Source organism: Trichomonas vaginalis, chromosome IV (genome assembly GCF_026262505.1).
Source record: "Trichomonas vaginalis G3 chromosome IV, whole genome shotgun sequence".
NCBI classification, from domain to species: Eukaryota; Parabasalia; order Trichomonadida; family Trichomonadidae; genus Trichomonas; species Trichomonas vaginalis.
Genome location: NC_067206.1, coordinates 31,953,476 through 31,977,339, shown reverse-complemented (window position 1 = coordinate 31,977,339; position 23,864 = coordinate 31,953,476). Strand labels below are relative to the sequence as shown.

The 23,864-nt window shown below is 31.7% G+C and overlaps 17 protein-coding genes and 1 non-coding gene across 18 annotated transcripts, besides 1 other annotated feature; 16 read left to right on the top strand and 2 right to left on the bottom strand.

Moving 5' to 3' along the window:
* Positions 1-5: 5 nt before the first annotated feature.
* Positions 6-287, top strand: TVAGG3_0205210 (uncharacterized protein; the record flags this gene model as incomplete). The annotated part of the gene is made up of 1 exon (XM_051226450.1): positions 6-287. One exon carries the CDS (start codon positions 6-8, stop codon positions 285-287), a length of 282 nt encoding a protein of 93 aa, XP_051111436.1.
* A 1,343-nt stretch (positions 288-1,630) lies between these two features.
* Positions 1,631-2,428, top strand: TVAGG3_0205200 (surface antigen BspA-like family; the record flags this gene model as incomplete). The annotated part of the gene is made up of 1 exon (XM_001321927.1): positions 1,631-2,428. One exon carries the CDS (start codon positions 1,631-1,633, stop codon positions 2,426-2,428), a length of 798 nt encoding a protein of 265 aa, XP_001321962.1.
* Positions 2,429-2,734: 306 nt separating this feature from the next.
* TVAGG3_0205190 (uncharacterized protein) lies at positions 2,735-3,253 on the top strand (the record flags this gene model as incomplete). The annotated part of the gene is made up of 1 exon (XM_001321926.1): positions 2,735-3,253. One exon carries the CDS (start codon positions 2,735-2,737, stop codon positions 3,251-3,253), a length of 519 nt encoding a protein of 172 aa, XP_001321961.1.
* A 2,905-nt stretch (positions 3,254-6,158) lies between these two features.
* TVAGG3_0205180 (cysteine proteinases family) lies at positions 6,159-6,614 on the top strand (the record flags this gene model as incomplete). The annotated part of the gene is made up of 1 exon (XM_001321925.1): positions 6,159-6,614. One exon carries the CDS (start codon positions 6,159-6,161, stop codon positions 6,612-6,614), a length of 456 nt encoding a protein of 151 aa, XP_001321960.1.
* A 33-nt stretch (positions 6,615-6,647) lies between these two features.
* TVAGG3_0205170 (cysteine proteinases family) lies at positions 6,648-7,121 on the top strand (the record flags this gene model as incomplete). The annotated part of the gene is made up of 1 exon (XM_001321924.1): positions 6,648-7,121. One exon carries the CDS (start codon positions 6,648-6,650, stop codon positions 7,119-7,121), a length of 474 nt encoding a protein of 157 aa, XP_001321959.1.
* Positions 7,122-7,138: 17 nt separating this feature from the next.
* On the top strand, positions 7,139-7,390 carry TVAGG3_0205160 (uncharacterized protein; the record flags this gene model as incomplete). The annotated part of the gene is made up of 1 exon (XM_001321923.1): positions 7,139-7,390. The coding sequence occupies one exon, from the start codon at positions 7,139-7,141 to the stop codon at positions 7,388-7,390; it is 252 nt and encodes an 83-aa protein (XP_001321958.1).
* Positions 7,391-9,552: 2,162 nt separating this feature from the next.
* Positions 9,553-11,546, bottom strand: TVAGG3_0205150 (GTPase activation domain, GAP family; the record flags this gene model as incomplete). The annotated part of the gene is made up of 1 exon (XM_001321922.1): positions 9,707-11,539. One exon carries the CDS (start codon positions 11,537-11,539, stop codon positions 9,707-9,709), a length of 1,833 nt encoding a protein of 610 aa, XP_001321957.1.
* A 254-nt stretch (positions 11,547-11,800) lies between these two features.
* TVAGG3_0205140 lies at positions 11,801-11,872 on the top strand. The gene has a single exon. It is a non-coding gene; the product is annotated as a tRNA-Asp (tRNA).
* A 53-nt stretch (positions 11,873-11,925) lies between these two features.
* On the top strand, positions 11,926-13,427 carry TVAGG3_0205130 (uncharacterized protein; the record flags this gene model as incomplete). The annotated part of the gene is made up of 1 exon (XM_001321921.1): positions 12,211-13,293. One exon carries the CDS (start codon positions 12,211-12,213, stop codon positions 13,291-13,293), a length of 1,083 nt encoding a protein of 360 aa, XP_001321956.1.
* Positions 13,428-15,497: 2,070 nt separating this feature from the next.
* On the top strand, positions 15,498-15,860 carry TVAGG3_0205120 (uncharacterized protein; the record flags this gene model as incomplete). The annotated part of the gene is made up of 1 exon (XM_051226449.1): positions 15,498-15,860. The coding sequence occupies one exon, from the start codon at positions 15,498-15,500 to the stop codon at positions 15,858-15,860; it is 363 nt and encodes a 120-aa protein (XP_051111435.1).
* Positions 15,861-15,878: 18 nt separating this feature from the next.
* On the top strand, positions 15,879-16,121 carry TVAGG3_0205110 (serine threonine-protein phosphatase family; the record flags this gene model as incomplete). The annotated part of the gene is made up of 1 exon (XM_051226448.1): positions 15,879-16,121. The coding sequence occupies one exon, from the start codon at positions 15,879-15,881 to the stop codon at positions 16,119-16,121; it is 243 nt and encodes an 80-aa protein (XP_051111434.1).
* A 4-nt stretch (positions 16,122-16,125) lies between these two features.
* On the bottom strand, positions 16,126-16,449 carry TVAGG3_0205100 (uncharacterized protein; the record flags this gene model as incomplete). The annotated part of the gene is made up of 1 exon (XM_051226447.1): positions 16,126-16,449. One exon carries the CDS (start codon positions 16,447-16,449, stop codon positions 16,126-16,128), a length of 324 nt encoding a protein of 107 aa, XP_051111433.1.
* A 507-nt stretch (positions 16,450-16,956) lies between these two features.
* Positions 16,957-23,864: part of a mobile genetic element that runs on past the window's edge.
* Positions 19,363-19,764, top strand: TVAGG3_0205090 (uncharacterized protein; the record flags this gene model as incomplete). Its single annotated transcript, XM_051226446.1, has 1 exon — positions 19,363-19,764. One exon carries the CDS (start codon positions 19,363-19,365, stop codon positions 19,762-19,764), a length of 402 nt encoding a protein of 133 aa, XP_051111432.1.
* TVAGG3_0205080 (uncharacterized protein) lies at positions 19,784-19,939 on the top strand (the record flags this gene model as incomplete). Its single annotated transcript, XM_051226445.1, has 1 exon — positions 19,784-19,939. The coding sequence occupies one exon, from the start codon at positions 19,784-19,786 to the stop codon at positions 19,937-19,939; it is 156 nt and encodes a 51-aa protein (XP_051111431.1).
* Positions 19,959-20,546, top strand: TVAGG3_0205070 (phage tail repeat-like family; the record flags this gene model as incomplete). The annotated part of the gene is made up of 1 exon (XM_051226444.1): positions 19,959-20,546. One exon carries the CDS (start codon positions 19,959-19,961, stop codon positions 20,544-20,546), a length of 588 nt encoding a protein of 195 aa, XP_051111430.1.
* On the top strand, positions 20,685-21,545 carry TVAGG3_0205060 (uncharacterized protein; the record flags this gene model as incomplete). The annotated part of the gene is made up of 1 exon (XM_051226443.1): positions 20,685-21,545. The coding sequence occupies one exon, from the start codon at positions 20,685-20,687 to the stop codon at positions 21,543-21,545; it is 861 nt and encodes a 286-aa protein (XP_051111429.1).
* TVAGG3_0205050 (uncharacterized protein) lies at positions 22,086-22,747 on the top strand (the record flags this gene model as incomplete). Its single annotated transcript, XM_051226442.1, has 1 exon — positions 22,086-22,747. A coding segment is annotated over one exon (662 nt), but the record flags the coding sequence as incomplete, so codon positions are not given.
* Positions 22,912-23,771, top strand: TVAGG3_0205040 (organellar and viral DNA polymerase type B; the record flags this gene model as incomplete). The annotated part of the gene is made up of 1 exon (XM_051226441.1): positions 22,912-23,771. A coding segment is annotated over one exon (860 nt), but the record flags the coding sequence as incomplete, so codon positions are not given.

Here is a 23,864-nt window from a genome sequence, read left to right as displayed (position 1 = left end):
ATGGCATGATTTCGAATTCATCTATTATCCACCTCCAACAGAAACGCCATCACCAACATATCCGCCAACAGAAACACCATCACCAACATATCAGCCAACAGCAACACCATCACCAACATATCAGCCAACAGCAACACCATCACCAACATATCAGCCAACAGAAATACCATCACCAACATATCAGCCAACAACAGCAACAGTTTTACCAACATCGCAACCAACAACCACAACAACAACAGCAGGATCACCAACACCAGATGATAAGCAAAGAAGTAAGAGAGTTGTAGTGATTTCATCTACTGTTTCTGTTGGCATTCTCATAATCATTGTTATATTAGTAGCATTAGTTCTTATCTCAAGAAAGAGGAAACAAGTAGAACTTCTTCAATCTCAACCTCTATTGACTCAAAGTTAATTAATAAACAAATTTCTTTTATCTAATATTTTATGGTTTTTAATCTGAGATTTTTGCTGATTTTACGAAATACCAAAATAGAATCTTCACCATTTATTTTAGCCAAAAAAGAGTTTTAAAGAAAAACTTCTGAGTTCATAGCTGCATGATATTGTGAATTTTTGTTTGTATTTGTAATTATATCACAAGTTATATATGATTCTGATCATGATATAGCTTCACTATGCATGGATTCATCTTAAATACGAAGTATTTTATGATGAAATATGTTACTCTTAATTAGTGTGTAATTCATCATAATTCTAGCTTAGTTTGAAAATTACTGTATTAAACGGGATAGTTAGATTCAAAGTTATATATAATCGAATGATTGTAATGGAATGACTGGCATGATATTGATGGATGCTTCTCATTGTTGTGTTTTGATCACATGCATTATAGAAAATTAGAAATATCATTCTTAATATTTATTAAGAAACATGTGAATGAATCAAGGATATTTCACTGGATTTGAAGTAATAAATAATAAATTTGATTTATACTTATAAACGCCCATAAATATTGATATATGATTTTCTATATTTGAAAGAAAAAATTCAAATTTGTAAATTATATTTATAAAGTTATTGGATATTCGTATTTTAACTATCAATCATATATTTTTAGTTATCGGTGATATATATTATATAAGAATCAAATAAATATCTACAAGTTTGATCAAGATAATTTTTTTGCCAGATGATTACCATAAATTGAATGTTACACAATATTTGAAAGAAGCATGATCAAATCTGATCAGATTTAATTTTTAGGATCAATAACTATGGTTTCTAGTAATTTTTCCTTGTAAGAAAAATGGAATAATCATTATCATTCCATCGATTTCGAATGATCAACCAAAATATGAATTAAAATTTGAAGTTCTTTAGCACAATAAAGCAATTTTTTAATGAAAAAAATTGAAAATATGTTTTTGAATGCAAATAAATTTACGGTTTCTGACCTGCCGAATTCAATTTTCTTAACTGCTTCCTTCAATTTATTTAATATTATCATTTATTCATGTTGAACCTTTTATGCATATGCTGCTTATCATTGAATGTGTCAATCAATGATAAAGTATATGAAGGTACTTCTCTTGAAGACATACTAGATAGAAATCAAATAACGAAAAGTTCAGTGATAGCAATTCATGTTTTATCAGGTGATTTTGATATGAATGGATTTTCTTCGAAAGATTATTCAAATCTTAAATCATTTGAACTCGAAAATTATTGTTATACAGGTTCAATTTCACAAAATAATTTTGGTTATTCAAACTCTCTAAAAGTCGTTAGAATATACAGCGAAATAACAACAGAAGAAAAATTTATATCAAATAGTAGCAACATTGAGGAAATTTGTTTCACAAACTTGAAAAATGAAACTGTTAACAATGACTACGTATCACCAAATATCAAAAATGTCACATTGATTGGTCCAATAACAATTTTAGATCATGTATTTGAAAATTGCAGTTCTCTAATATCGATTTCAATTCCAACAGCTATATCAATTGGTTTTTCCACTTTTTCTAATTGCAAATCTCTCGAGAATGTGAATATTCCTAATATTACAAATCTTGGGGATTCTGCATTTTATTCTTGCTTGGCCCTCAAAACAATTGAATTTCCTAAACTAACTAAAGTTGGCTATATGGCTTTCACTGGCTGTGAATCCCTTAAGAATGCAAATATTACTCAACTAGCAGAAATTGGTCCACTTGGATTTGCCCTTTGTAGTGTACTTGAAACAATAAACTTTGAAGAAGTAATATCAATTGGTCATTCAGCCTTTTTTAGATGTTATTTTCTTAAAAATGTAAACATGCCTCATCTTAAGAATATTACTGAAAAGAGTTTTCAATATTGTGTTGCACTTGAAATGGTAAACTTTGAAGAAGCAACGACAATTTCTGAATATGGCTTTTATCAATGTGAATCTCTGAAAATTGTACACATTCCTCATCTTTAAAGTTTAGGATCTAATGCATTTGCATATTGCTATTCGCTTGAAACAATTGAATTTCAAGAATTATCATCAGTTGGAACTATGTCATTTTATCATTGCTCAACTCTCAAAAATATAAACATTCCAAAACTTAATTTCATCAATGAAAGTGGGTTCGGATATTGTTTAGAGCTCGAATCAATTGAATTCACCCAATTAACTTCTAATAAAGATTATGCTTTCGCAGAATGTGTTTCATTAAAAAATGTTCGACTTAACTCATTACAAAATATTTCACTTTCTTCTTTCTGTAGATGTTTATCACTTACCATGCTCAGTTTATCGTCTGTGACAAATATACTTGGTGATTGTGTATTTTCAAATTGTACAAAACTTGCAACTTTGATTTTGTCAAATCTGAAGCTTGTTAGTTCCGATTATCTTCTTTTGTTTGATAACTGTTCAAATCTCAAAGATATTTACTTCGGCAATATGCCACCTAATAAACTCTCTCCCAACATTTCATTTGAAGGAATGAATATACATGTACCATCATGGGAAAATTATATATCTCAATCTGAAGAAATTTCGCCAAACCACTATAAATGGCATGGTTTCGAATTCATATATCATCCAATAACACCCGAACCAACAACATATGAGCCACTATCAAGTTCTCCAACACAAAATACTGATAAACAAAGAAAGAAAAGAGTTATTTTGATTTCGGTTTCTGTTTCAATTATTATAATTGTTATCATAGTAATATTAGCAATATTACTCCTGATTACACGAAATAAGAGAAAAGGAGAATTGATTACATCACAGGCACTTATAATGCAAACATAATTCATAAACATCAATTTTAATCTATATTATTATTTTTATTTTGAATTATATAAATAATTCATTGGACTCCAATTAAAATGGAGCTTATGAATGAAGAACAAAGAAGAAAATTTGTATTGAATTTTGTATATCCAAGTACAAATGTATATAGTCAGTAAATTGATACTAATAGAAATCAAAACAATATCCAAGAATAAAGATATTTAATACATACAAAATTATGATGAAACTTATGTTACATACCATATAAATTACCAACTATTCAATCATATCTTTTCAAATATCAATAAATTAACAATTCGTCATTTTGCCCTTCAACTACAATTGTGTGAATACGTGGTAATGGATATTGCCAGTAAGTAAAGAGGGCATATTAATATTTTTCATAAAAGTTACAAAAAATGTAAAAATATGTATATCATTGTATAATATTATTCTAATATTGAGAGAATAAAAGAATTAATAGCAAATATTGTATTTAACTTGGATGTGTTGTACTCATTTTTTATGAAACAAGTTTTATATCTGATTCTTCTTTACATTTTAATCTTTATTTATTGGATTATTATGAAAGGATCGGATGGAAACTTTGATATGACGCTGTTACTTATACTATCATCAGTAATGGCTCAATTTATTTCTGCAATTTCTTGGATGGTCACATATTCAGTATCATTTTTCTTTCAATTGCGTACAATGAAAGATCTAACATTCAAGAGATTGTCATTTTTATCTGATTTCTTTGCAGGACTTTTTCTTTTCGGAATTCCGATAATTTTAATGGCAAATTCTGATTTCAAAGAGAGCTTAATGATCAAAAATTTGCAATTTATAATCTTACCTATCAGCGTTTTGATCTTCAATCCATTTTCTTCAGATGATTTAAATAGAAAAGCAAAATTATCACTATTATTTTCAGGTCTTTGCTCATTGTTCTTCATAATACTATATGTCAAAATCTCTCATCTATCAAATATTACTTTCATGAATTTCTTACAGATTAATTTTTCAATTCTCAGTTTTGCATTCGGAATTTTCATAGTCAAATCTAAAATTTCGATTGGAATGCCAATACTTAGTTCAGTTTTCTACTCATTTGGAGTTCTTTTTGCAGCAATAATTTTGCCATTCTTTAAATTTGATAGTTTTTCAAGTTTCATTAGTGCATTTACTTATATTAATCTAGACATGCTGTATTTTCCTATGCTGCTCGGTATTTGCATTATTCCTCCGATTTTTACATTAACTGCTTACGTTTTAAGCCAAAACACTACTGTTATATCTGCAGTTTTATCAAACATACTAATGATATTAGTTGCAGTTTATGATGTCTGGAAAAAAACGTATTTTTCAGAAATATCAAGTGATGTCCTTGTGATCTTAATGATTTTAACATTTTTGTTATCGATATTCACATATGTTCCGAAAGCAGATACAAGGTACCAGATTCTACCTGTTTAAACTCGGAATTCTTCTTAATTTTTATATTATTTTGTTAGTAGTTTATATTATATAATAAAATTCTTTTGTATCTTTCTCATGTTACGTAATTTTTCGATTTATTACATTCAATATTTCAAATTGAAACTGAAAATAATTTTGATGCGTTCAGAAAGTCTGTTAATATATGAAATTTACTCTGGAATCAGTAGTTGGTTTTAAATTTCATCTAAATCTTGATTCAAGGGATTTTTGCCCTAATTTGAAAAATCCATATGAAAAAGAGCAGCAAAAGCAAAGAAAGTCAAATGCATAGAACTCCTAATATAATAAAAGCATATATTATCTTCAACCGCATATTCTTGCCTCATCGATATTTCAACAGTCTAAAATGTATCCCGAATCCATAGAATATTGAATGCAAATCAAGCTCAATCATCCTTGTTGCCTTGTATATCGTATTTTCATCATTATTTAATGAATTCGATATAAAATATATTTATGACATGATAAATTAATTATATTTAATATTGCAAAAATTAACCATGTATTGAATACTATTGATCAAGTGAATATTAAACATAAATGAAGAAATTAATTAAATTTAAAATATGAAGATTAAATGGAACCGATTTATCATATGACCTAAATTTGTAAGGCATTAGAAAAGATATGTACAATTCGAATATGTTAATAATTAATCTTTGAATTTATAAAGCAAGATTGTTTATGCTGATAAGCATGAAGATGTATTAAATCTGATCAATAAAAGATATATATCACAATTCTAAAGCCAATTATCCGTTTAATGAGCACTGTGGAAAAATTAAAATGCGCATTTACATTAGAATTTTTAAGGTTAAGTTTTTTTCCATAATAACTTTCACACAAATACTCGTGTCCTAATAATTATCAATTCAAATTAAATCTCTCTATTTTTTGAATGAGTTTTATTTTTGACGCTTTCAATTAATTCTGAGCATTACATTTTATTTGTATTTTTCTATAGGAATAAACAAATCAAAATTGAAGGGCTGATTATTCAATCAGAATTGAGTGATTAATATTATTCCCATAGTATTCTTCATTATACAAACTTATTAATTGATGGTTATTTTATATAAGAAGTATTGAAATTCAATCAAAAGTGCATTTTCAACAATCGGAATTTATAAATGTCGGTTTTATCTTCAGAGGAGTTGCGGCAAGCAATTTTATTATTGAGGCAAAGACGATAAGTCTCATTTGGTTCTCAATTTTTCTGAGACTCTCAAAAATGTTCAATAAATGGTCCCAAATTTTATGAAAATTTATTTTATGATTCTGCATTTCGTGTGTTTATCTTGTTCATTGAGTGATTTAGATCCATTGGTTACGCAAGAGATGGTTGATGCAATAAACAACAATCCAAATTCGCCTTTCAAAGCAACACTTTATCCTAAGTTCGCAAAAATGAAGATTGGAGATGCAAAACGATTTTTATCTCCAGTTCGTCCGCCACAACATCATCAAGGTTCTGCTGTTCCAGTCGGTGCCAACGAATATTTTTTTCAATTTTGTTGACCGAAATTATATCACAGGATTAACAAACGTTGCAGCATTTCCAAATTTAAGAAATGCTTCAAATCAAAACGATACTAATGTCCATCCAGGTCGATCAATCAAACCAACAGAGTTTGTTAAATTCCCAGTATTTGATGTCACAGCATTGTGTAGTTCTTGGGCACCTTCCGTGACATCGGCAATGACAATATCAGTTTCACGATGGGCAGGAGAATTTGTCAACTTTTCACTTCAATTTATTCTCGATTGTGATATAATTGGTGATTCATGCGTTGAAAGAACTCCTCTCTTTGCATATAAACCTTTCTGGACATACCATCCCCCAGAATACGAATCATGGGATACGCCAGGTGATTAGCATGATAAAATTAAATCAGAACGTGATACATTTATGCAAGCACCACGTTCTGATTTTTCAAGGGAAAATTGCAATAATAATAGATGTTACCCAGGATTATCTGGTTGTAAACATCATTGGGCACTTACAGGAAGCTGTGACCCAGGTGCTCCAGAAACAGGTTGCCCACTCTATTTCCTTTACAATTGGCGTTATATCAAATCGCATCTATGGGAAGTGGGCGCAGTTACTTCTTCCATCACAGTTTATTCATCTCTTTTTACGTATGGTGGGGGAATTTATTCAGGATATTGGAAAAATGATGATTCGATAAAAATAGAAGGAAATGAAGCCATAAATGAAGGCTGGGGAGAAATACTTGGCATGCTTGATGTGACAATCATAGGATGGGGACAAGACCAACTAAATCTATCAAGTACTTCAGGCTACTCTACCAAACTCAAAAGATGGTGGTGGGTGATTCCCTTTTTTGAGTTAATTTTGGGATTGCATATTCTAACTGTGTAGCTGATCCAGATAATCCAATGGAAAAGGGAGATATGAACTGCAAGGAAACGCATAATGATATTCGAGATGTATATGACCAAATAAAATTAGAACCATTAGAAATTGTTGGTAGTGGTAATGGTAAACAAGGCAATAATATAAAAGGATTCATGAGATTCAATAGAATGTTTGACGATTGTAATATTGAATCTAATTCAATTGGTGCTGTTCCATATAATTTTGTTCCTCTACCTCATAGAACACCTTCTCCGACAGAAAATAATGTTTGAATAATATGTATTATGGATAATTACTAAATTTGACATTAAATTTAGAAAAAATCCAAAAGATTATGAATGTTTATTTAAATGTTCTTTCCGGATATACTTTTTATCTATTTCAAATTGTCAGGAAGAGAAAATACTAGATTTTTTAGATCTTTCGATCAACGACTAACACTTCAAATTAAATCGGATCAAACATATTTGCCATAAGACAAATAATAAATCAAACAACCGCTTTTTTTAAATTTTCATTCGATCAATTGAATTGATTGAATTAGATTTCCCATAAAAAAACATCCGACCATGGGAACTTTTCAAGTATCAAACACAATGAAAGCATTCGTTTACATCAAACCCTGTACGTTTTCTAGCTTCATAAAATGCAATCATCCTTCAGCAATGTTCTCATTTATAATTTGCCTATTATTTTGCTTAATCTTTTTTTATTTTTTGGTCGTTTTATTTAGGAAATCAGGACTTAAACTCAAAAATAGTATGAATGCAGGATGTTGTTTTAGTTTTCTTTGCATTTTATTTTTTCTATTAGCTTATTTAATACAATATGCCTTTCATGCGAATGCATTAATCTTTGATTATTCTCCATATATCAAATTATACTTTTTTACTGTTGTTTGGAAAAATTTGGGTCAAGCAATATTTTTAGTTCAAGTTTGCAAGATTCTATATATCTTCAAAGCACCTTTTGGTAAGACAGCATATTAAGTTTGCAAGGTTTTTCAATATTCATTAGTTCTATATCAATTTGTACATATCGCTTTTGTTTTCACTAAATTTGAAACAGGTTCTACTTTACAAGCATTTATATTTGATGGAATATATGCGAGGTTTCAAATACCATTGTATTGTCTCTTTAATTCATTAGCAATTATTGTTCTATCGATATGTTTTATTTTTTCAGTCATAAAGGATTATTTTTCACATAAAATGTGTGTTAACATCAAGATCTTGATGTTTATTTTCTCTTTCCAAACTTTCTTCGATTTGTCAGCAGTAAAATTTAAGAGAACAGTATTATTTACGAAAATAAAGTATATTGACACTGATAAATTCATGTGGATGCATAGTATAATTGAAGTATTCCATGCGTACATTGAAAATTTATTGATGCTCATAATAATCATTCTTTTGTCTGAATCTGATAAAAACGAAGAGGACATAAATAAATCAGCTGATAAGATCTTTGAATCCCTCAGTTTGGATGTTTAATTCATACAATTTTAAATTATTTTAAATAATTAGTTGTTTTTATGTTAGTTGACTTCGTATAATATATTGACAGGAATTGTTGTCAAAAATTCTCGAATTTATTGATATTTTATTACTAATTTGTTTGATTCATTCAAAAATGATAATTTTTTGAAATGAATCAGTTGTTTTACTTGTATAAATCTTGTTTATCATGATAGCCATCCTATTTATGTATTTTTCTTGTTTTAGATGATATCTTATGTTTTCTATCTTAATTTACTCAGTTTTATAATTAATCAATAACTTTAATCAGGAAATCCATTTAACAACTAATAGTATTGTACATGTGTTACAAATTTCTCTGAAATATATATAAATTTGATTCATTTCTTTATGAATTTTAAAACAATTTGCGTTCCGATTCACAATTTTTGGTAAGCCTTTCCTATTTGTCAGTACCTTATATCATTCTCATAATTTTTGAAATCAGATTAGATTTAACTTATTTAGGACTGGGAGGGATTAATATATTATCTTTATTGTTTATTAAGATTGTTGTTATTGTTATGAATGAGTTTCGAAAAATAAATTATAGGATATATGAAAAATGTGATCGATTGATACAGATCCAAGAAGGATAGATAATGCTGTCCAGAATAGTGATAACAAGACGACCATTGCCTTCTCAGATACCTGGATATATCTTGACGTCACTGAAAACATAGCCATCCTTAAGACTTCATTTAAATTTTCGAGACTTTAGACATTTCAATCTTGCTATTCGAATAGACTACGAAGAAACTTTCTATAGGATTATGTACACACATAGAATAGTATATATATCGAATATATTTTCATTGAATGATATCAATACTGTATCCTTGGATAAAGGAATTTTAGATTCTTATAAGTTATGAACATGGTGTGATAAATAAGAGAAATTCTAAATGGATATCTTTATTGGATTACTATCTAATACATAGTATAAAAGTTATGAAAGAACTATATATATTTGCACTTATTTGGATGTCACATATCCTTGCAATGTTAATTTTAGTCATGTGTGTAAATGTCATAAAATAATTTTATAAAAAAAAACACTACCGAAAGTATTTATTCAAAAACAACGCCTTCGCAAGATTCGTGGATATCGAATGTAGATTCTTCAATCATCTGAGTGATTGATACTAAATCAAAGCTGTCTTGTACATAACTATTCGCGCTTTCGAGATTCAAACTAGTAAATCTTTCTGCTGCAGGTGAAAAGTAGTCAATTAGGTTGATCTTGATGTCGCCAGGACATGGGATTGGTCCAAGTAAGTCGTTGTCCGAAACTGTGATCAAATCTTGAATAAATTTCGGAATTGAAGCGAAAAGCGGATAAACGTACTTTTCGTTAAGTTTTACGAGTTCTGGAGGTGATCTATCAGCTTCCCATCCATGGAAATAGAAAACATTCATAATTGACTGAGAAATTTTTGAGATGAATTTCATGTTTTCTTTATTTTGGGCCGTAAACTCTGGGAAAACAAATCTCAGTAAGAACAAGTTCGGAATGACTATGATTGGCCCGACTTCGTTTACGCAATGGTTCAAAGCTCTGATGAAAAAGCATCTTAGAATGGACTTGATGGGGTTTGGAAGGTAGGATACGCTATTGACAATAGCGTTGAATGTGGGGTGGAAGACGTTTTGAGCGAAACTAATGGCTTGTTCCATATCCATATCATTTGATTGGAAATTAGCTGAAGTATTGTTAACAATCGCGTTCAGCTTGAGTACTATATTAGCAAGGAATGTCTTTCCGATCTCTTTGAGAAGGCAGGACGTAACAGTTGTTAATAATGAATTTTGTCTGAGAATAATGTTATTGGATTGTAGTTCTTCGAGGTTATTCTCAATGATGCATCGATAAAATGGGTAGATCTTGTTGCCAATAAGCGAAACAAAGAAAAGTGCATTTTTATCTGAAATTTTTGTTTCTTCTGGGGGTAAAAGCATAGCGTAAAATAATAATTGGCATCCATTCGATGAGATTATCTGGTCGAGATTCGAATTTACTTCAGGAGGTAAAACATATTGAACATTTTTGAAAAATTTTTCAATGTTATTTAGAGAAGATATGGAGCTAAGGAATGTAGTAACATGATTAAAACCGATAGGTGTATCTGAAATGTAGATTCCGAGAACGATTTCGGCTGCTCTTTTGTTTGGAAATTCGATTGAAAATTCTGGAGTAATTCCTCCTAAGAAAATTTCAAGAATGCAATCGTCTTGAATAACTGTATATTTCGACGGGTTCAAGATATTGATGACATTTGCCTCAACAACATCAAAAATTCGAAATGTTCCATCAGAAAGCAATTTTATGAATGCTGGTGTTTTGTTTTTCTCTTTATCGATGATAAAGCAGGGACTGATGTATATAGTTTCGAAATTAACAGTAAAACTCGTAAAGATTTTGCTATCTTGAGGAATTAAAGCTTGTGTAAACATTTTTGATAATGGAAATGAATATTTAGTTACTTCGTATTCGCCAATTGATTGTAATATACGAGAATAAATGTGAATTATTGTAATATATTGGATATATTGTTTGTGAGTGAAACGTTGCTTAATTCTCTCGAGTGAAATATTGAGATCTAATAAGAAAGTATGCAATTCATCGAGTGTAAAGATGTTTTTGAAACAGCTAACAAATGTTGCAATTTTCGTAAGAGTTGGAAGCTCGTTAAATTCAGCAGGCACAATGTTTTCGGATTTGTTAAAATGTTCGCATGTATAAATGAAAATTTCGCTGTCTTCTTTGAAAGATTCGATAATTGTATCAAAAAAGTCAGGAAAAACAACTAAAGGCTCTTGGACTTTCATGGTTTCAGCCCAAATCGAATTCATTTCTTCATAATCTGGTTCATCAAGTTTCCGAAATTTTCGAGCAATGTACATTCAAAAAAATTAATTTTGCCAAATAAACTTCAAAAGTAAATATTTAAAAGCTAATAAATTACATGTAATGTTTATAAAAATTTAAGAAGAATAAAGGCAATTCGGAAATGTTGAGATAAATGTGTTAAAAATTGAACGAATTATGTTGAGATTAATTCATTTGATATAATGGAGATATTCATTTAAGGAGCATGAACTAATTTACTCAGATAAAATTAGATTTATTAATTATAAATACTTTAGAAAGAACGCTTTCGGAAATCGGTCATAGTGTAATGGTTATCATGTAAGATTGTCGTTCTTTTGATCCGGGTTCGATTCCCGGTGACCGAGCTTTTTTGCATTTTTAAAATTGATCAAAATCTTATTTGTGATTTGTTGCATGTTTTCAAGAACTTTTTTTCCATTTCCAGCCTGAATCATGATTGTTACTAAATTATGCTTGTTAAAACATAGTATACAGAAGAGGGATCTAAGCTGTAAACCTAGATTTCACAAAATATAATACCAAAGATTCGTCAAAAATGCTTTTTTGCTAATTGAACCATTTCAAAATAGGGCCTATATTTCAACGATACTGTAATAACAAATTGGATAGCAAACGAAACTATAACTAAACGATAGAAAAAGCGCGGGAAAAAGTACGATAATTGTGTTTCACATGATTTAAGATGCAAAATAATTACTTTGGTTCCCAGGGATCTGGCTTTTTTCTAGATCAGAATTATCCTCCACAAGATAATAAAGCAGGAGGAGAACCCAATGAATCAATGATGGGCCAAAGTTCTGATAATTTCCTTGCATATCAAGATTTATTTGTACAAGAGATGGCCCGCCAATATCAAATGCAACAAATGCAATACTACAGAGATCAGACACAACCACCACAGACAGAGAATCGCGAAAAACCTAAAAGATCAAATTCAAATCTAAATCGTCAATCTGAACATAAGCCAAAAGACCACCATAAACAGCATAAATCTGGAGATGAACATTCAAAAAGTCAACCAGCTAAAGTGGTTGACCTTAATATTTGGCATCTTTCGAAAAGTTTTTTCAGAACTATACCTTCAAGTGAAAAAATTGATCGAGTATTTCAAGGAAAACGCCAACCTGCCCCCATTGATTACATGGATAAAACGACATGGAAAGAAATTATAGCTGAAATTATTATTAATTGTCAATCTACAAATCCGGAACTTGCCAAACAGATGAAAATACCTTCATCTATAATATCTGGTGTTTCAACAAAGGTTAAAGTCGATGAAGATACTCAAGATAACTTATTTCCTACAGAAACTATGACGTCAGGGAGTCTAGTTTTTCACAGACTTGTTTCAAGCATAATACCGATTAAAAATCAACCATCCCGTCAAGGAAAAAAATCAACATCGGATACTAAATATTTTCCTACTCCAAATGCACTTCTTCCGAGACTTGAAAATCATAAGTATCTTGCATTAGATTTTGAAACACGTTTAAAATGCGAACTCGATAGTTTAGGTCTCGATACTTATTACGTTGAAGAACCAAAGATAAGGAACTCTTTTCAGCAAGAAATCGATAATTATTACAAAGAACTTCGTTCTGTTAAATCAGAGTTAGATACTGAAAGAAGTGCAATTATCCAATCTTTACCTTCATTTAGAAGAGAACAGAAGGCTCATCAAGCCAAAATAGAGACATATAAAGCGATGGTAGCTACACAAAACAATGATAACTATATCTCTCCTCGAAGAAAACGCAAATTGTGAAGTTAATTTTTGATTATTGTGTGAAGCTTTGTTTGTAACTTATATTATTATCATGTTACCTTTATATTAGTTGTTTGTATTTATAAAGTTTGTATGATATTAATTGAGAATCCTGATTTTTCTTTCTTCTGTGAACAATCGATGTTATAATTTGCAGTACACATGACTCAACTGTAAAATTCTGCATCATAAAATGATAATCGACAAATAAATAATACTCAATATGTGATTTGATTCTAGAAATTTATGACAAAATACAATATTCTTATATTTACTATCATTTTTACGTATTAGAAAATTCAAACCCCTTCCAAAAATATTAATTCTTTTAATTTTAATTAAGGGTGCACCCGTATGTACGTTTATTTGAGAGGAGGAGGATTACCCTCTCAATTTTGAGGGATTCGTTAGTTTATTTTCTCGATGAATATGCAATAAAATTTGATTTTTACCTTATCAATATACTTCATATAATATACACATGTTCATGTAAAAACTTTTTCCCAAAATCCTCAGGAATTAAGGGATTTTTGAATTTTAAGAATTTTTTTCGAATTTTTTCGAAAAAAAAATATTTTCAGAACAGCCTTAACGGCTAAGATTTAGGAACAATGTTAAGTATCAAAAAGAAAGGAGGTCTGATATAGACAACATATAAAAAAAAAAAAAAAAAAAAAAAAAAAAGGTATTGGGGCTTCCAGGCACTTCGTGCCTTCTAGCCCTGAAGATGTTTAGTATAAATGAAGTCTTAGAGGACAAACATGACTATGAGTTTTGATATGACAAGATAGAATATGAGAGAGGTCCTATAAACCGGAGAAAGTGTTATATAAACATCTGTCATATTACTCAGAATATTATACAGAATTCAATAAAAATATATTTTAGGTGAAGAGGTGAGATTTCACCTGTTTTTTCACCTCATTTTTCACCTCTTGAATTTTCATGAATTTCATCGTAAAGACTTTGTCAAGATTTCATCGTAAAGACTTTGTCAAGATTTCATCGTAAAGACTTTGTCAAAACTTCATCGTAAAGACTTTGTCAAAACTTCATCGTAAAGACTTTGTCAAAACTTCATCGTAAAGACTTTGTCAAAACTTCATCGTAAAGACTTTGTCAAGATTTCTTCGTAAAGACTTTGTCAAGATTTCTTCGTAATGAGCGTAAATCAGACAAAAATATATTTTAGGGTAGAAGGGTATATCTACCCCGTTTTCTACCCTCTTTTCTACCCCATATGTACTTACTGAAAAAGTATGTGTTCCATCTGTCATTTTACTCAGAATTTTACACCAAAAATAATGTTTAGGTGAAGAGGTGAGATGTCACCTGTTTTCTCACCTAATTTTTCACCCGTTGAATTTTCATGAAATTTACACCAAAAATAATGTTTAGGTGAAGAGGTGAGATGTCACCTGTTTTTTCACCTAATTTTTCACCCTCTTGAATTTTCATGAAATTTACACCAAAAATAATGTTTAGGTGAAGAGGTGAGATGTCACCTGTTTTCTCACCTAATTTTTCACCCGTTGAATTTTCATGAAATTTACACCAAAAATAATGTTTAGGTGAAGAGGTGAGATGTCACCTGTTTTCTCACCTAATTTTTCACCCGTTGAATTTTCATGAAATTTACACCAAAAATATACTACTAGGGTCATTTACGAAGAAATCTCAACAAAGTCTTTACGAAGAAGTCTTAACAAAGTCTTTACGAAGAAGTCTTAACAAAGTCTTTACGAAGAAGTCTTGACAAAACATTTACGAAGAAGTCTTAACAAAGTCTTTACGAAGAAGTCTTAACAAAGTCTTTACGAAGAAGTCTTAACAAAGTCTTTACGAAGAAATTCATGAAAATTCAAGAGGTGAGAAATGAGGTGAGAAAACAGGTGACATCTCACCTCTTCACCTAAACATTATTTTTGGTCATTTACGAAGAAGTCTTAACAAAGTCTTTACGAAGAAATCTCAACAAAGTCTTTACGAAGAAATCTCAACAAAGTCTTTACGAAGAAGTCATAACAAAGAAATTTTATTGGTAAGTAAATGTGGTTTGAAATAGGACTACTTGTTTTAGGCTTTTTCCATTGTGTCATTTACTTATTTGACGTGGCAGAAAGATATAGAGAATATGAAGATGAACCAATGCCTGCAAATGTTCAGCATATGTACTCGTAAGAGATATTTTTATCTAATATTAAATGGACGCACAGAACTTAGCGAATGCACAGCAACCTGGACAACCAAACCCAGAGAATATTCCAAATGAAGTTAGAATACAAACTGCAATGGCAAACTATGGTCAAGTGCCAACAGATGTACAAATGCAAACTGCCATGTCAAATGACGCTGCGTTAGGTTTGCCACCATGGTATGCAAATATGAGATGGAAAGAGTTTTATACAAACCCTGAAGTGGGATATAAACAACTTTATGCAGATGACGCAAACACAGGAGTTGACCCAGAATATGTTTTCTACCAGAGGAGAAACAGAATGTATGAGCTCCAGTTAAAGAATGCTATGGAACTCAACAGGAAACGTAAGAGACTAGGCGGACATTAGATTTTTACATATAGTAAAATGGGTTTCTTCAGTAAGATAGGAAACTTCTTTCGAAATGTTGGAAGAGGTATATGGAATGGAATAAAATCTGTCGGAAGAGGAGTATGGAACGGAGTCAAAAATATTGGTAAAAGAGTAGGTCAGTTTGTTGGTATTATACCTAAAGACCCTGAACCAGAAGAACAAGCTCCTGTTATACAACAGCCTGAACCTGCACCACAGTCTAGTTGGCAACCAAATCCAACACCTCAACCGTATTAAAAAATTATATTTTTACCGTTCGAGAGTAGTTGTATATGAAACTAAGTTCTAAGTAAAACGCATGGTATAATGGAATTATTCTTTTTCTTCCATCTGTAGTAAACCATACTTGAAAGTCTGAAATACTTCCACTTGGTGGTTCGTATAACTTTGTAGGTTTTTCGTAAAAGTCATTTGCCAAGCATAAGAAAGAGTTTTGGGCGCCAGAAAATGAAGCATGAACAATAATAGCAGCTGGGTCGAAAACATCTTTAAATAAATATGGTTCATCTCTTGCATATCGACTGTAAATATTTGCTAAAGGAAGTTCGACTTTCTGATTTAACATTCTTTGCAAATAATACCATGACATTGCAGTGAATTCTGTATATATTTGTTCGTCTTTCTTTGGATTGTCTTCGTAGATTTGAAATGACACTTGTGAATTTTGTTTGTCATATACAATTCTCACATAAAGTGTGCTCTCGGTATTTGCATATTCATCAGCATATTTTGCATAACATGAATTTATTTTATCTTCTATATTTTTTAACGCAGTCTGTAGAGAAGATGAAAGGTCAACTTGTATTAGCTCAATTTCTTCCCACATTTTTCGTTTCCCTTCAGATATATAATCTATATGAAACCTTACAATAAATGGAAAACTTTTATCTTCTACAGACACAAACTTCATTCTACGAAAGCCAACAGCTTTTGTGACGGATGGGTCTCTTAACCATCTAAGTGGGTAGTCAAAACGATAGCCTTCATGCTTTACGGTCTCTGTCTCAAACTTTTGACCGACGTTAGTAAAAAGTTCATCTAATGGTTTAGTTGTAGCAACTCTTGAATTTTCTTTTTCTATTGGAAGCATATTTTATCTAGAATAAAAATGTCGAAAGATATTGCTTCCATGAGAGAAATACAACACAACCGACAACTCATTTTGCAAGCTCTAAATAAGAACACAACAAACTTTTCAAACTATTCTAAGATATCTGAGTCATTGAAAGAAGGAAACTTAAAACTGACATTAAACCCAATGACAGATGAGTTTCTGTTTCAAGACAATAAGAACCATACTGTTTGTATAAATCCAACAAAAGGAACTTTAAACGAGAAACCTATAAAAGAACTTCTTTTGAAAGCAGATGTTGACAACAAAGCTGACAAAGAGTATGTCATTGAAAAAGTTCAAGAAGAACATGACAGAGCAGATGCAACATATGCAACGAAAGAACATACTCATCCTGAACTAGCAGACAAAACATATGTTGACAATAAAATGTCAAGTGAAGTGACAAGAGCTGAAAACGAATATTCTAAAAAGACTCATACACATACCATTGCAAATATTACAAACTTACAAGAAACCTTAAACAGGAAAAGTGACGTTGGACATACACATTCTATATCTGATATTACAAACTTACAAGAAACCTTAAACAGGAAAAGTGACGTTGGACATACACATTCTATATCTGAAATAACAGACTTACAAGAAACCTTAAACAGGAAAAGTGCCGTTGGACATACACATACATCTTCTGAAATAACAGACTTAAACGTTAGCCTTGAAAAGAAAGCAGACAAGAACCATACACATGATTTCTTCACAACTGTTGCTATAGAAAGTATTGAAGGAACGGTTGAAGAAACTGGTGGGGATGCAATATATTGTAAACCTCCTAACTTTCCACAAGGTTTAACATCGGATGACGACATAACGACGATGAGAAACATTAGATGTAAAGATGTTTATGTCATGAAGGATGAACATAATATTAAATTCACTGCTCAAGATTTATATGACAAGAAAGCAGACAAAACAGAGCTTCAAACATTAAAGACAGAAATGCTTCAAACATTATATCCTATAGGCTCTATTTATACGTCAATGAACTCTACCAGACCAGAAACAGTTCTGGGTTTTGGAACTTGGACTCAAATAGTCGACAGGTTTTTGTATTGTGCAAACTCTTCAAAGGAAACAGGTGGAAGTAAAACGATTTCAGGTGAAAATTTACCTGCGCACAGTCACTACATAGATTTAAGTACATCTCAAGCAGGTTGGCATAAGCATAAATTTTGGGATTGGTCAGCAATGAAAAAAGGTAAAGGATATGATGTTAAAGACGACGTTCAGTTTGCTATAAATTGTTTCTGGGGTGACACTCAGGGAGATGGAAACCATACACATCGCGTTTCGGGATATACGCAAACAACGGGACAAAGTAAAGACTACATGCCACCTTACATGACAGTTTACGCATGGTATAGAAATGCTTAGTCGTCATTTTCAACTTCTTTAGCATATTCGTCAGGAGTTGTCTTATATTTGTTAGGAACTGTCTTTGAAAGTATACCACCTTGAACTTTGACAAGTTTGAAACGAGGTCTGACAATAGTAGTTTTATCTTCTGCTTGCAGTGTGTACATTTTGCCATGTTTGCCTAAAACTTCATAATATTCTCTTGTATACTTTCTTCTATTTTTACGAACACGAATGTGAGTACCTGTCGGGTTCCCATTGTTGTCATAGTCAATAGTATTTTCATATGGGTCGCGTTTAGGTATTTCTATTTTTACTTTGTCACCTTTCTTAAGTTTGAAGCCTGGCATTCTTTCTTGTTTGTCTCTTTTGACTAAACTATTAAATATATAGTCTTTCTCTAAGTCGGGGTTGTTTTTCATTTCTTCGGGGGAGTGGTTTCCCAAACCTTTTTGTTTACGGTTATTGTAAATATTTAAAACTTGTCTCATCTTTGCCATGGAGAAGTGTCTATACTTGTCGTCATATGACATTTCATCTACCTCACCACCTTGTGGTTGATTTAAGTCTCTTAAGATTTTTATACAACTGTCAATGACACCAAGAGCAGAATGGTTTTGGTCGACAATGAAATATTGGTTTACATTTTTTGAACGCAGATAGTTTTTAATATCATCTGATTTGAAAGAACTTTCACAGTCAGATGTCAGTTTTGTTGGATGGTATTTGTCAACGAATATTGTCAAAGCAGTTTTCACATCTAAAATATTTTTGGACCATAATGGTATGGCTTCACAGTATCTTGTGTTTTGACCAACAAATATTAGCCAGTATGGTGGTCCATCTTCTCTATATCTCGGAATGTTTTCCAAGATATCCATAAACCAAGCATTTGGTGTTGAACTAAAGATTTTTACCATGAGTGCTTTCTTTGTCGCTTTAGAAACATAGGGGTCCTTGTTTGGATTCGTCATTTTTATCCTATAAGAAATGGGTTTATTTGGCGCATTAGCAGGAGTTGCATCCAGATTTTTGCCCGCAGTGGGAACAATAGCCAGAGGTGTATTTGGAGTTGGAAGGAAGATTTTGAGTACATTAGGTATACTTAAAGAGAAAGCACAACCTATTATACAAACTGTACAGAAAGGTTGGGATGTAGCACGAGATGCAGCAAATCTTATTCCAAATCCTGAAACAAGAGGAAAAGTTCAAGGATGGATGGACAATGTAGGAAGACAAGCAGGAAACTATTATAACAAAGCAAATGACTACTATAACCAAGCAGGACACTATATGGACCAAGGTGAAAGATTCTTTAACAGAGGATATAACCATGCACAACAGTGGGTAAACAATAACCAACCGCAACCGCCTCAAACGTGGGGAATGTAAAGTTTTTTACTGAGATGAAATGAACAATACAGCATTGAGACAAATGGGCTCAAGATGGATTTGTCGGCTTCCAGCAGTTACACCACCACGTGTTTGTCAAGTTCTTCCTATACCTCAGGAAGTTTTAGACCGACTTAAAAAACAACAACAACCAGTTGAAAACAAACCAAACTAAAATTTTTTACTGAGATGAAATGACCGAAGAAGTTGAAACGGTAGATTTGACACCACAAACAAAAAGTTCAGAACCATTGTCAAAACCTGTCAAAGAACTTACAGATGAAGAGAAAAATTCAATAATAGAAAGTGCCAGGTCTGGAAATACAAACCCTAACTATAAAGTCACTTTTCATAGAAATGGAACGGCTAGTATCTCAAAAAAGAAACAGACTCTCACAAATAAAATATTGAAGTCTGAAGGAGCTTTCGAGACAACAGATGGAAAAGTTTACTTCACTGACAAACAGTTCATTATAGAACATCTCATTGACTTAGAGTCGAAATATTCTAAACTTTACAACAAACACAAAAAGTTGAAAGGAAAACAAAAACAAATGGCATATGATATTTACGAAGATACTAACGACACAACCATACCTGCAAGTGAGGTAAAGTCAGAGGAACCAAAAAGTGACGAAAAACCAATAGAAGAAGGTGAGCCAAAAACTGAAGATAAACCAAAACCAAAGTTTAGTTTGGAAACTACTAAAACAAGCCAACCTTCATTAGCTGGTATGGGTTGGCGTCAAAGACTTATGGCTTCAGGCGGTTATGTAAAGTAAAGAGAAAAAAAATATTTTTTTATTTTTATTTGAAATGTACGCTGAGTTTGTTGGAGAAGACCGTCAGACAACATGTTTGTTAGATGAGAAATATGAAGTAAAAACGTTTTTTAAACAATATATTTTTACATATATTAAATGCTTCAGGTTGAAAAACAAAGAACAAAAGTAGCAGATACAAAACCGTTAGACTATATCTTTACAAATGCTGGTAGGACAATATCAGATGAAGAAATTTCATCCCGAATATACAGGTTTGACTATCCAATTCGTTGGCTTCAAAGTCCTTCAGATGCAAAGGCAATAGGATTTAGAAGAGTTTTGTTTTCAAAAAGAACTAACGCATTTATGTTCGCAGTATATTTTCATGGGCAGTATAAAGATTCTGATGGTCTAATAGACAAATTTGATGAAATGAGAATCTTTACAGTTCGTTCAGACGAAAGTCTTGAGAAAACTCTAAATGACTTTCAAACTCAAATGAACAAATATTATTGGGAATTTCAAGAAAAATACGACTCTTTACTAAATGGAACATACTATCTGAAACTAGAATATGACAAGATGAACTCCACCGTTTCATTTCAAAAGATTGAAATTAACCCTCCAAGAGATACACAGTTTTTATTTTGGGAAGTAGACAAACGTTCTTGGGCACAATTTCTTCGGTTACTAAACCAGAACGAACCATTACCACCAGATGGTCCATTTAAATTTATACTTCCACCAGCAGATTTGACAGTTTATAAAAACGTGTTTGACCCTCAAAATGTTATGTGTCATGCAAGTTTCAGTTCAAGCAACAATAGTTTTCTATGTATTGGTAAGGACTTTTATGACTTTGCTTCTAAATTCTACGAACCACCTAGTAACAGTTTCTCTGACTTTCAAGTTTGGTTCACAACAAATGGTGTGCAACATATTATTCCATTGTACTATGACTTTTATCTCGAATTGTCTTTCATATATAACTACGGAAAAGTGCTGAAAAAGTATTGAAAAATAATGTTTAGGTGAAGAGGTGAGATTTCACCCGTTTTCTCACCTGTTTTCTCACCTGTTTTCTCACCCGTTGAATTTTCATGAATTTTGTGCTGAATTCGACAAAAATGAGTTTTTGGTTGAAAAAAGAGGTGGAGCCAAAAGTGGCTCGACCTCAAAACAAGCATTTTGTGAAGAATATACCAACCCGCGGAAAACAGCGGGTTGCTTTTTATACAAAATTCAACAGGTGAATTTTCATGAATTTCCTTAAGATAGAAAAAAATATATTTTAGGCGACCAGGTCACTCGGTCACTCGGTCACTCGGTCAACTAACATCTTTTTGAAAAAGTGTGACAACATGACATTTTGACAACAACACAGGAAATAGATTTCATCGTATATTTTTTGTTAAGACTTCATCGTAAATGTTTTGTTGAGACTTCATCGTATATGTTTTGTCGAGATTTTTATCGTTGTGGTCCGACGGTTAAGCCACAAACGAATGTCCGACGTCCCACCAAAAAATATTTTTTATTTTTATTGTAAGAACAGAAATGTCAGTCGAAGCAAAAACGTTCACGAACAAATCTAATGGCGAAACATTCACAAAAGGCACTTACAACGGTATTGAAGTCTTACGTAGAGACAAGGATGGTTATATAAATGCAACAAATATGTGTCAGCAGTTTAGGAAGGACTTTAGAAGGTTGTTGGAAAATAAGTCCTGGGAAGAGTATTTTGAGGCATTTTGTGAAGAATATACCAACCCGCGGAAAACAGCGGGTTGCTTTTTATACAAAATTCATGCAGGAATTCCTGATGAAATCAAACAGGTTAGAGGAATGTATGTAGACCCAAGACTTGTAAACTATATAGCAATGTGGGCTTCTCCAAAATATTGCATAGCAGTTGGAAAAATTATGGACTCCATAGACAAGAAAGTTCATGAGAAATTAGATGAAGAAGAACTTGAAGATACAGTAGAGAATGCAAAACCTTTGTTCGAAGAAGAAGTTAGAAAAATGCATGAAAAACAAATAGAACATGAACGTGAGATATGTTCTGGTTATAGAGACTCGCCATACGAACTAGACCAATGGGAACAAGAAGATTTAAAGAGAGAATTTAGAGAATATGAACTCGCTAAGATAGCATTAGAAGCTGCAGAAGAGAGGTTAAAAGCTTGGGGTTTTTTGTACAAAAATATTGTGAGTAAATGAACCATTTTTTTCGACAAAAATAATGTTTAGGTGAAGAGGTGAGATTTCACCCGTTTTCTCACCTGTTTTCTCACCTGTTGAATTTTCATGAATTTCCTTAAGATAAAAAATATATTTTAGTTTTTTATAAAATATTTTTTTTTATTTTTATTGTAAGAACATGTTAGCAACAACTTCACCAAACTCGTTAGTCATGAATCCTACGTCAATGTTAGTAGAGATGAAAAGCTTCATTCCTTCTTCATATACTTTCGAAACAAAAATCCAGAAGATAAAGCAAGAACTTTTAACAAGTAATTTAGACTGTAGTGCGAAAGATGAAACAAATGAACAGTATCTTTATGAAATGGAGGACATTATTGACCATTTACCCAAATTGCCTGAAATTCAGCAACAAAAACTAACCATTCCTGAATTCGACGAAATTGAAGTCAAACCAACTGACTCAGTAGAAATAAAGAAGTTCATACGAAAGGTAAACTATGAGTTTCTTGGATTTCATTGCAACCATAAGGTTATGGACAAAGATTGCGACATGGTATATAAAAATATTTCTGACATATATAAATCTGGGGAGTTTAAGACCTACGACAACTTTGTTTCGTTAGTTGCTGAATGTGTATGGCAGATAAGAGATAAAGATAGAAGAGGTAAGGTATGGAATGAACAGATAAGACCCGCTATGTTTGAGATGAAGAGAGCAATTGACGCCTTGGTTGTTTTAGCAGGTAAGGTTTCAGAATATAACGCAAAAATGAATCCGCAATGTTCTAAATGTAAAGCAGCAATGAGGAAATATAACTACTCCGTCAAAGAGATAGAACGTATGCGAAACGACTATGCAGACTTAAAGAAAGAAGCAGAAAAACCAGCAGAAAATAAAATGGATATGTTAGCATTTCTGAACAAAAACTATCCAACAGCAGAAGATTTCCTATTATCTGACGTCAAGAAGAAGTATAAAGAGACTTTCGGCATTGTTAAAACATTCGATGTACTGACAGAAGAAATAGAAGCTACAAAACTGTTTAGGATTTCAAATATACATCGTACAATTCATGTAAAACGCTTATAAAATAACAGGTGAGAAAAGAGGTGAGAAAACGGGTGAGA